At 43.8% G+C, this 12,325-nt stretch overlaps 1 protein-coding gene across 2 annotated transcripts in view; it reads right to left on the bottom strand.

Moving 5' to 3' along the window:
* Positions 1-12,325, bottom strand: part of DDX1 (DEAD-box helicase 1) — a 34,607-nt gene that overhangs the window by 21,953 nt on the left and 329 nt on the right. For both annotated transcript variants that reach the window (XR_011557379.1, XM_070732858.1), the window contains exons 2-6: positions 8,376-8,427; positions 6,744-6,807; positions 5,816-5,845; positions 4,240-4,336; positions 184-231 (exon numbers count right to left, since the gene is read on the bottom strand). Coding sequence is in view for 1 of the 2 variants with exons in the window: in XM_070732858.1 (XP_070588959.1) it covers positions 184-231; positions 4,240-4,336; positions 5,816-5,845; positions 6,744-6,807; positions 8,376-8,427 (291 nt within the window). In the remaining variant the exon portion in view is untranslated. The remainder of the gene's footprint in view (positions 1-183; positions 232-4,239; positions 4,337-5,815; positions 5,846-6,743; positions 6,808-8,375; positions 8,428-12,325) is intronic.

The following is a 12,325-nucleotide window of genomic DNA, read 5'->3' on the forward strand; positions in this document are numbered from 1 at the left end:
GCTCAATTTCATCCAGTGATAATAATGGGGGGAGAGGGGATCCTGCTGGCTATATGTATACTGTTTTCTTCGTCTATGAAACACAGCTCCCTGTACAATCTCCCACCCAAGCCCAGGATTTCACGTACATATATAGTTATTAAGTTACTGTATGAGCTATAGAAAGATTTATAGAAGGCTTACCAAATGCATTTCCTCTGTCATAGGGATTCATTTGCCATTTGTTCAGCACTCATAAGGAGAAAAAAAACAGAAAAAAAGGCATACTTTTCATCCCACCTTCAAAAGTAGGAAATGACAGTACTCTAGATCGATGATTCTCAACTTTTTTTTCACCATTGACCCTGTTGAAATATCTTTTGTGGCCACAGATCTTCAAGACTTAAACCCAGATTTAAATCATAACATTTCTTCAAGCCTTCCTGGAACCCATGTGATAACATTGCAGTCCCTCCAGGGATCTACAGACCACAGATTGAGAACTACTGCTCTAGACAGCTAAAAAAATTGATATACAGATAGAGATATAGATATAAAGTTACCCATGTCTAATTTAGACATAAATTATGTTCATAAAATTTGTGAAGGTATATGTTAGGTTCTTAAATTTGCATAACTATTTTTAATATTTGCATAATTATTTTTAATATGGTTTGTAATTTTTGGAACTCTTTTGCACCATTATATAGACATATACTAAGATACGGCAATGTAATACATTTTATATCAGTAAAGATGGAAATATATTATTATTTATTAAATAGATATTAGATATTTATTAAATAGATAATATATTTATAAATGCTTTTTTTAAAAAAAAGCTGCAAAAAGTGACATTTTATATTCCAGTTTTTTGGATATTTCATATTTCAGTGTACTATTACATTGTATAAATAAAAATACGCTGCCTTGAGTCGCTTCGAGAAGGGCAGCATAGAAATCTAATTAATAAATTAAATAAATCAATAATTACAATATGGCAGAAAATTGGAAAACTATAAAATCCTCCCTATGGTGAATTTTAAGATAAGGCAAAATAGTTTTAATATCAGCTTTAATGTTGATAACCATCATCCTTCCGCTTATAGTGCCATCATCTACTGTTTTACGTGATTCGTCAGTTGTTCTTTTTTTCGTTGTTGTTATAAACCTTTCCCCCTTTGTTTCTCCTCACTGCAATACATCCTGACAGGAGAGTCATGTTACCAGTCACATCCATTACAGAATGTCAGACGGTCAGTCTTTACTGTCACTGCATCTATCTTTTGGCACATCATTTTCCCAAGAGATCAGATTCACTGTGACCTTCTTGGCCTTTTGCAAAACCTCGAAGAATTAGCTGCATTCCTGGGCTTGGGGATTGGACTGTAAGAACCTCATGAGATAGTTACATTCACTGTAATTGTATTGGGTCTTTCACCCAGGTTGCCAGTTACGTATTTGATTTTCTTTGCTGGTTGTGTCTTTAACTATTGCCTAGACCAGTGATGGCGAACCTATGACACGCATGTCAGCACTGACACGCGTAGCCATTTTCGGTGACACGCGGCTGGAGAAACGGGGAGCTTTAGGGCAGCGGTCACCAAACTACGGCCTGCTGAGGCCATTTACCCGGCCCCCGGCAACATACAAGATTTTACCATAAGCTCCCGAATCTCCCCTACACTCTGCTGCTGAGCGTCTGGCGGCGGCAAGGAAGAAAGCCAGGGGGTGGGGAGGAAAGCACCCTATGGCAGAGCAGCAGCAGTTCCTCTCCCTGAAGGCGAGAAAGAAATTGGCCAATTGCAGGCCCACTTTCCTCCCCGCCCCTTGGCTTTCCTCCTCCTCCTCCTCCAGACGCTCAGCTGCAGACCGTCTTGGTCCCTCCAGTGCCGCTTTTTTGCTTCTTCGCCGCCCCGCGGGAAGCCTGGAAGCCCTGCAAGAGCGGCTGGAGGGGGCCGTAAGCAAGCCATCAGGAACCCCGCACACTAACTTGTTGACGGCCATGCCGTCCTGGATCGCAGGGAGGGGAGCTCTTCTCCCGCCAAGTGACGGCGAGGCCCTCCGAATGCTTGCCCGCCCAGGCCCCGCACTTGGAGCCGGGGCGACGGGCCTAGCCTCAGCTTACTTGGCCCCGGTGCGGCCGAAGCGTGGGGCTGAGTAGGCGGCGGCTGCTTCAGGCCCGCCCCCGAGCTGAGCTTCCTTTGGCTTCCTTCGAGGCAAAACTGCAAAGCTCACCTGCTGCCTCGAAGGAATCCAAAGGAAACTCAGCTCAATGAGGATCGGCTGTTGGTCTCTTCAAGCTGCTGCCGCCCACTGCGGAGATCCCTTCGCCTGAACAGAGGCGGCGGCGGCAGGTTCAAGGGACCAACAGTCGGTCCTTTTCGGGGCTGCGTTGTTGCAGCGTCTGAGGCCGCCGCTGCCTCCGCCTCCAGGCAAAGGGATCTCCGCAGTGGGCGACAGCGGCAGCTTTAAGGGACCAACAGCCGGTCCTTTTCGGGGCTGCGTTGTTGCAGCCTCCGAGGCCGCCCACCGAGGAGATCCCTTCGCCTGGAGGTGGAGGCAGCGGTGGCCTCAGACGCTGCAACAACGCAGCCCAGAAAAGGACCGGCTGTTGGTCCCTTGAACCCGCCGCCTCTGTTCGGGCGCCCCCCCCTGCCCAGGAAAGAGTTGCAGCAGGAAAGCAGCGCATTTGAAAAGTGCGCTGCTTTCCCGTAAAGCCGGCTTTCCTGGTTGGCACAGGGCTTTACCGGGCAGCTGGCTTGAGCCTTGTGCCGGTTAGCAAAGCCGTCTGCCCGCCGGAGACGTGGAGAGAAAGAAGGGAAAAAGAGGGAGGGAAAGAGGAGAGGAAAGAAGGAGGGAGGGAGGGAAGGGAGAGAAAAGTGAACGAGAGGGAGAGAGAAAGGGAGGAAGAGAGGAAGGAAGGAAGAGATAAAGGAGAAGAGGAAGAGGAAAAATGAGAGGAGGAGGAAGAGGAGAGGAGGAGAAGGTGGAAGAGGAGAAGGAAGAGCAGGAGAAGGAGAACCAGAAGGATATGGAGGAGATGAAGAGGAGAAAAAGGAGAGGAGGAAGAGGAGGAAAAGGAGAGGAAGAGGAGCAAGAAGAGGAGAGGAGGAGGAAGAGGAGGAAAAGGAGATGAAGAGGAGGAGAAAAAGGAGAGGAGGAGGAAGGAGGAAAAGGAGAGGAAGAGGAGGAGAAAAAGGAGAGGAGGAAGAGAAGGAGGAGGAGAAAGAAAAGGAGAAGAGGAAGAGGAAAAATGAGGAGGAGGAAGAGGAGGAAAAGGAGAGGAAGAGGAGAAAAAGGAGAGGAGGAGGAAGAGGAGGAAAAGAGTAGGAGAAAAAGGAGAGGAGGAGGAAGAGAAGGAGGAGGAGAAAGAAAAGGAGAAGAGGAAGAGGAAAAATGAGAGGAGGAAGAGGAGGAAAAGGAGAGGAAGAGGAGGAGGAAAAGGAGAGGAGGGGGAAGAGAAGGAGGAGGAGAAAGAAAAGCAGGAGAGGAAGAGTAGGAGAAAAAGGAGAGGAGGAGGAAGAGGAGAGGAAGAGGAGGAGAAAAAGGAGAGGAGGAGGAAGAGAAGGAGGAGGAGAAAGAAAAGCAGGAGAGGAAGAGTAGGAGAAGAGTAGGAGAGAGGGAGAGGGAGGGGAAGAGGGGAAGGAAGGAAAAGAGAGAAAGAGAAAAAAGTGGAAGGAAGAGAGAAGGAAAGAAAGGAAGAGAGCGAGCAAGAAAGAAAGAGTGAGAGATGAGAGAGGAAGGAAGAGAGTGAGAGAGAGTGAGAGTGTTTTTTTCTCAAGGTGACACACCACCCGAATTATGCTCGGTTTTTTGGCGAATTTTGACACACCAAGCTCAAAAGGTTGCCCATCACTGGCCTAGATTCACCATGGTGAGATGGGCAACCATATAAATTGATTAAAAATATACGGAATAACTATGAAGTAACCAACATTTCTAAAAGCTATCAAGACAAGTAAAAATAAAATCCCAAACCTTTAAGTCAGTTATCCATCTTATAAAATGATTGATAACACAAAATTATTCCATAATACCATAAGTCAAATATGACACTAATGTTACACTTCCTTTTAGCCCAAGCTGAGTAAATAACAGCTGCTTTTTATTAGGTAATAGCTGATTTATTCTTATATATGTTATTTATGGACAGAGATTTATAATTATAAATAAGCTATATACAGAAATTTCAATTCATATTAGGTTCCAGATAGACAGAATATATAACTTTTAGCAAACCCTGGAGAAAAATCTTACCTCCTCCACCAGTTTTAATAGTAGTTTTACCCTTTTTTCCTTCCTGTTGGTCTTTTAGTGTTTCATAAACAATTTGAATAACTGGGATGCTGAATGCCTGAAATATAAAGTTAACTATTTCACTAATAATGTTATTCAAAGCCTGAGTTACAAAGGAAAATTGGCTAAAGAGAAATAAGACCAGAGTTTCTTTTTAAAATTAATAACTCAGCAAAGCTGATACAGCTCATCATAACATTTATATAACATATTAAGCCACACCTATGGGTGGAATATTTACTGACAAGATATCCGTGATCACCGTATTTTTCAGAGTATAAGACACACCTCAGTTTTTGGGGAGAAAAATAAGGAAAAATAATCTGCCTACCAGGTATTCATCTGGCTAGTCCTTAGTCTGGTCAGCTTTAGCACTTTAGTTTGCTGATTTTGAAATCACATGCTTTCTTTTTATCCCCTAGTTGGGGATAAAAAACAGTTTCTAAAACACTTCACTTCCCTCTCTCTTCAAAGAGAGAAACAATGAGAAAAGCAAGCAAAGAGAAGATTGCTTAAATAGCAAAGTACAGATCGCTTCACTGGTTAGCTTCACTCATTGGATCTCTTTAGGGCTCAAAAAAAGGGGGGGATCATTTGCTAGCAAAGCACAGACAATCACTTCGTATTAGCACCTCATTAGGGCTGGGAAAAAAAGCATAGTAAAAGCTACATTTGAAGTATAAGACGCACCCAAATTTTCAGCCTCTTTTGGGGAGAAAAGGGTGCGCCTTATACAGTAATACCTCATGATACGAACTTAACTGGTGCAAGGAGGAGGTTCGTAAGACGAAAGGTTTGTAAGACGAAACATTGTTTCCCATAGGAAACAATGTAAAGTCAATTAATCCGTGCAACCAAAACCCCCCCCCCCGCAAAAAAACGGCTTTCGGCGACTGCTGGGAAGCCGCGCGGCCCCCCAGGCCGGCTGCGACCTTTTAAAACAGCCGCGCGGTGTCCCAGCTGTCTCCCGAAGCCGAACGCCAAAGCCGAACTTCCGCGTTCGGCTTCGGGAGACAGCTGGGAAGCCGCGCGGCTGTTTTAAAAGGTGACAGCCGGGCTGGGGGGGCTTCCCAGCAACCTCCCGAACCGAACCCGGGGTTCAGAAAAATTTTGCCTCTTCTTACGAACTTTTTTCGAGTTACGAACCGGCGTTCGGGAGGCTTCTGGGAAGCCCCACCGCCTGGCTGTCACGTTTTAAAACAGCCGCGCGGCTTCCCAGCAGTCTCTGAACGCCGGTTCGTAACTCGAAAAAAGTTCGTAAGAAGAGGCAAAAATTTTCTGAACCCCGGGTTCGTATCACGAGTTGTTCGTAAGACGAGGGGTTCGTATCTTGAGGTACCACTGTACTCCAAAAACACAGTAAGTCTCTTAGAGTCATCCAGATCATAACATGGGTATCCTTTGGGCTAAACTAATTTGCAGTACAAGCTGTTGGATAAGCATGCTATCACTTATTAATACTTTGTATTTCCACAGAACAATATACATTATGAGTATATAATTGCATTTTACTTTGCAAAATACTAATTTTACTTACACCAGTTTTTCCACTCCCAGTTTCTGCAGCCTGTGTAGAAAATTTAATAAGCATGAAGATATGAATTATTTTTGGTAATGCAAGATTAAACAGCTTTGTATTAAAAGTATAAAAATTGTAAAATCCCAGAACACTGATATCTTAGCTGCTGATAATTAATTTATGCTATCAATTGTAATAATTTCAAAACAAAAAAATTCAAAACAAATTTAGCTATGTATTCTCTTTTAAAAAGTCATTTAGGAAACATATATTGTAGAGTCTAGCTAGTCTTCGATGAATGAGGCATCAAATATGCAGAATTACTGAAATTTTACAAAGAATATTTACTTACTCAATTTCATTGTTTAACCTGCATATTTAATTTATCCTGTTCAGCTCTAAATAAATATGTAAGCAACATTATAGTAAAATGCTATATAAAATTTGAACTAACAGTGGAAATACACTCTGATACGAAGCAGAATGAATGAACTGTTATACCAGCGATGGCAAAACTTTTTTCCTCGGGTGCTGAAAGAGTGTGTGCGCATGCTATTGCGCATTTGAGAGTGTCCATAGTTCCCCCCCAGAGGCCCTCTGGACCCCCAGAAATGGCCTGCTTTCCAACTTCTGGTGGGCTCAGTGGGCTCATGATTCACTCCTCCCACCCCAGGCTCCAAAGGCTTCTCTGGAGCTGGGGGAGGGTAAAATCACCCTCCCCTATCCCCCCCCGGAGGCGCTCTGGAATCCAAAAACACCTTCCAAGAGCCTCTACGTGAGTCAAAACTCAGCTGGCCGGAATGCACATGCATGCTGGATCTAGGGCAACAGCTTATGTGTCAGCAGATATGGCTGCACGTGCCACCTGTGGCACCCGTGTCGTAGGTTTGCCATCGCTGCGCTATACCATACATTGTTCTATAAGACAGACTAGTGTAATGTATACCATGAGTACATCGCCTCCTCCCAAAATCAATGGAATGGACTCCGCTTGAATATCTGTAGGCAGACTAATGAAAAAGCATAATGAGTCTCTTGTACTTTGTTGAAAAAAACAAAAATCTTCAGAATATATTTTCAAATTATTTTGTTTGTAAAATAATATACCCACTGCATTTAAAGCAACCATTTGCAAATATGACAGTAAATAAAAATTAATTTTCTAGCCCATGCATGTTTATTTTACTTTTTAATTATTAAATTAGTTTGTCACCCATCTTGCCTCAATTCTGTGCATGAGAACTACAGCCTTTAGATTGTAATTGATTAAGGTTTGGTTTTCAGGCAGCAGGGGAAAGCAGGCCAAGGGTTCCAATCAACTAATTAAGGTCATAGAGCTGAGTTTGTTAGTTTGCAGTTAACACTGCAAACTAATAGTGTTTTCTCTGCTCTGCTACAGAGAAAAGCAGGAAGACACAGCTTATTTAAGCAATCTCTCTGCCCTGCGAAAAGAGGAAAAAAGATCATGCGCAGGACATTGTACAAGAGAAGTTTATCTGAATGAAATAGTAATCCCTTTGAATAAAATTTACTATTCTGTAAAATATAAATTGTTTTGCATATTCAGTTTTGACTGAAGCCATGTTTTTCTCCAAAATAAATGGTTAAATCACTGCCTTAAGTATCTTGCATTGAGCTGAAGCAAGATTTCTAGAATCCTCAGTATCAGTGAACATTCCTTTCTATCCCACTAGGAAAATATTCCTGGAGGGGTCTGTAATATGGTAAATGATTTAGCTTTACTAGATAAATGGTCAAAGCAATGGAAACTGCAGTTTAATGTTTCCAAATGTAAAATAATGCACTTGGGGAAAAGGAATCCTCAATCTGAGTATTGCACTGGCAGTTCTGTGTTAGCAAAAACTTCAGAAGAGAAGGATTTAGGGGTAGTGATTTCTGACAGTCTCAAAATGGGTGAGCAATGTGGTCGGGTGGTAGGAAAAGCAAGTAGGATGCTTGGCTGCATAGCTAGAGGTATAACAAGCAGGAAGAGGGAGATTGTGATCCCCTTATATAGATCGCTGGTGAGACCACATTTGGAGTACTGTGTTCAGTTCTGGAGACCTCACCTACAAAAAGATATTGACAAAATTGAACGGGTCCAAAGACGGGCTACAAGAATGGTGGAAGGTCTTAAGTATAAAACTTATCAGGAAAGACTTAATGAACTCAATCTGTATAGTCTGGAGGACAGAAGGAAAAGGGGGGACATGATCGAAATATTTAAATATGTTAAAGGGTTAAATAAGGTTCAGGAGGGAAGTGTTTTTAATAGGAAAGTGAACACAAGAACAAGGGGACACAATCTGAAGTTAGTTGGGGGAAAGATCAAAGGTAACATGAGAAAATATTATTTTACTGAAAGAGTAGTAGATCCTTGGAACAAACTTCCAGCAGACGTGGTTGGTAAATCCACAGTAACTGAATTTAAACATGCCTGGGATGAACATATATCCATTGTAAGATAAAATACAGGAAATAGTATAAGGGCAGACTAGATGGACCATGAGGTCTTTTTCTGCCGTCAGTCTTCTATGTTTCTATGTTTCTAACTGGGGATAAAAATAATCATACTTACAGCCAGTCCATTTCTTCTACAGCTTGAGCGATTTCTGGCATAACACCCATTTCTGCAATCAAAGAAGCAACAGGATTAACAAACTGTGTCACTACATTTGGAGGAAGAAAAACAAGTTTGCAATAAATGTGTTACAAATTTTAATGTTGCAATATTATAGGCATGCTGGAATGCTGTATGAAGCATAAAAATCTGCATGAACCAAAATCATATATGGCTTCAAGGTTCATAGCTTCTGAACCTTCATCTAATCAATTAAGACTTTGATATATTTCCCAACCCATTGACAACCAACCTTTTCAAAGAATCACCTAATTGCTTTTAAATAGCCAGATTATTTATACATATGGTTAGATAATTCATTTTCTTTTTTAGTTTTGGGAGTCCAGCAACAGCTCAGGCTATATTATTTAATTCAACTGGAATTCCAATAGAATCAATGTATTATTTTGAGGTTGTAGGAACACTTTCTTCCTGGAGACATTATGAATTAAAGCCAAAGGTTTAATTCTTTAAGTAAAATGAAAAAAAAAAACAACCAAAATCTGAGATCTATGCTCCTTTATTAAGTAAATAACCATCAATTTTCTTTGGACAAAATCTCCTGAATAAAATCTTCCAAAATCTTGGTGCTGTAGTAGAGAAAGCCCTCTCCTACATATCCACCAACATCCTCTCTAATGATGGAACATAAAACAGTCAATTTTCAATGACATATTTAGGTTGGCAAGGCTGTGGGAGAAGACAAACCACTTTTATCAATTTGATACTTAACCTTTCTGTTCTGACAAGTATAAAACTAAATGTGAGAATTAGCATACAGTGATCCCTCGATTAGCACGGTCTCGATTAGCGCGAAACGCTGCAACGCGGTTTTTCAAAAAATATTAATTAAAAAAATAAAATATTAAAATAAAATATTAAAAAATAAAAAATAAGTCCACGCTAGTTCTCTCTCTCTTTCTCTCCCTGTTGCCGGCGTGGTATATGAGAGAGAAAGAGAGAGGCAGAGGTCGGGCGCATTACCGGGAGGTGGAGGCGGCGTGGGGACGCTGGGTGCCGGGGACACTGAGGAGGGGGTGGACGTCAACTGCGCGGAAGGCTCCATTCTGTTCCCTGAATGGAGACCGCCGGCCGCTCAATCGGGCCGGCAGGGAACAGAATGGAGCCTTCCGCGGCGGGGCTGGTAAGGGGGGGAGCCGAGGGGGGAGCCGAGCCCAGCCCCGTGGCATTCGCTTTCCTCCCGCCCGCAGCCGACTGATCGTGGGCTCCTTCGCAACCTCGGAGAGCTTCCTGGTTTTTGTGAGCTTTCATGCCCTGGAAGCTCTCCGAGGTTGCGAAGGAGCCCACGATCAGTCTCGGCTGCGGGTGGGAGGAAGGCGAATCCCCCGTGGGCTCCGTTACATCTTCCGCTGCCAGCCAGGCCATGCTGGCGGCAGCGGAACAATCGCCTTCCTCCCGCCCGCAGCCGACTGACCGTGGGCTCCTTCCCGAGCTCCCTTCCTGAGCCTCCCGTTTTCTCTCCCCCCCCTCGCCCCTTCACCTCCCTGTGTTCCTAGGAGAAGTGCTGGGGATTGAGGCAAGACAGACCTTCTGCTCCTCACCAGCACTTCTCCTAGGAACACAGGGGGGCGAAGGGGCGGAGAGAGAACGGGAAGCTCAGCATTCCGTCAGCCGCAGCGCTGGCTGTCAACTTTTCTTTTTAAAACTGGGCAGGAGCTGACTTGCCTCCCCAGTGCTAAAAAGAAAAGTTGACAGCCAGCGCTGCGACTGACGGAATGCTGAGCCTCCCGTTCTCCCCCCCCACCTTGCCCCTTCCAGTTTCGGCGTTCGGCAACGGAGTCCGGCGCTGGGGCCATGCGGGGCCGCTCATCCAGGGGGGCGTGGACTGGCAAGTCGCCCTCCTTTCTCTTTCTTTCTCTCTCTTATACCACACCGGTAACAGGGAGAGAAAGAGAGAGCGGAGGGCACCTTGCCGGTCCACGCCCCCCTAGATGAGCGGCTCCGCATGGCCCCAGCGCCGCCCAGGGGTTTCCCCTTTGCCTGGGCGGCGGGAAGACCAAGGGAAGGTTCCTTCAGCCGCCCAACACCTGATCCGCTCCGCAGCGCGGCAACGGGGAAACCCCATCTTCGGCTCCTCGCTGCTTCCGCGCTGCGGAGCAGATCAGCTGTTGGGCGGCTGAAGGAACCTTCCCTTGGTCTTCCCCGCCGCCCACACGCAAACTCCACCATCTGCGCATGTGCGGCCATGAAAAAATGGCGCACATGCGCAGATGGTGGTTTTTACTTCCGCATCCAGTATAACGTGGAAATCGGTTAGCGCGGGAGGTCTTGGAACGTAACCCCCGCGCTAATCGAGAGATCACTGTAATTCAAGATGACAATGTGATTGAAGTTAGATAAAGTAAATTTCTAATCTGGGTCTAATCTATCCATAGATTGATATTTGAAGACATTATTAAAAGCAGCGTTACTCAATTCATGTAAACAAGGCATTTATTTCTGAGTAAGGCCAATCTTGCAAGGCATTTCTTGCAATATTTTCCTCCTGTACCAAATGCATTAGATGCAGTAGCATAAACACTCCAAAGAATCTCTGACTATATGCACAAACTACAAACCTTCCTCAAAAATGCAAATCTATTCAGAGACATTGATTCCTTTATCCCAGAATCAAAATATGATGCAAATCAACACTGCTGTTGTGCCTGGACTAAATTAGCTTGTTCTCATTCTGAACATCATTCTACTGCGTACAAATATATATATATATATATATTTCCACCTTCACAGATAGAACAGGATAGACTTTGAAGACAAAGTCTGTCCATCCCTATACCAAACATAAAAAGGTCTAAATGTAAGATTGATTTGTCCCAACATGGTACTATAAAACATAACATACCTATCAGTCCAAAGCATTCCTAGATTCTCCGGGGTAAACCACTTTATAATAAATGAATCTTGCAATCTGAATACATCCAAAGAATTTGGAAAGTGAATTCTCTAATTGACTGGCTCTAGGAGTTTGATGGCTGATCAGCTGAGACATTCACGGAATTTGCCTTTAAAATGGAACTGGCTCCCCCTTTGAGAGCCCCTTCCTAAAGTTTTTCAGGTATTCTTTGAGCTACGACTACAATTGAGTTTATTTTGCTAAGTGAAACATTTATTGTGTTTTTCCCATTTTACGACATTTCTTGCCACAATTGTTAAGTGAGTCCTTGCATTTGTTAAGTTAGTGACACAGTTGTTAAGTAACAACAACAGAGTTGGGAAGGGACATTGGAGATCTTCTAGTCCAACCTCCTCCTTAGGCAGGAAAACCTACACTACTTCAGACAAATGGTTATCCAACATCTTCTTAAAAACTTCCAGTGTTGGAGCATTCACAACTTCTGGAGGCAAGCTGTTTCACTGGTTAATTGTTCTGTCAGGAATTTTCTCCTTAGTTCCAAGTTGCTTCTTTCCTTGATCAGTTTCCACCCATTGCTTCTTGTTCTACCCTCACCAGGTGCTTTGGAGAATAACTTGACACCCCCCCCCTAGTTTGTGGAAACCCCTGAGATATTGGAAGACTGCTGTCATGTCTCCCCTGGTCCTTCTTTTCATTAAACTAGCCATGCCCCTTCCTGCAACTGTTCTTCATATGTTTTAGCCTCCAGTCCCCTAATCATCTTTGTTGCTCTTTGCACTTTTTCTAGACTCTCAACATCTTTTTTTACATTGTGGTGACCAAAACTGAAAACAGTATTCCAAGCATGGAATCTGGATTCCCCCAATGACCGCTTGTAGGAATGTTGCAAGACCACAGAACACAGAAAACCATTATAAATATGAACCAGTGGCCAACCAATTATCATGTGACCAAGGGGATGCTGCAATGGTTGCAAGTGTGAAAAACGGTCATCATCCACCTATTTTTCAGTGCCGCTTAGTGCCGAAGGTTA

Source organism: Erythrolamprus reginae, chromosome 1 (assembly GCF_031021105.1).
Source record: "Erythrolamprus reginae isolate rEryReg1 chromosome 1, rEryReg1.hap1, whole genome shotgun sequence".
In the NCBI taxonomy this organism is placed as follows: domain Eukaryota; kingdom Metazoa; phylum Chordata; class Lepidosauria; order Squamata; family Dipsadidae; genus Erythrolamprus; species Erythrolamprus reginae.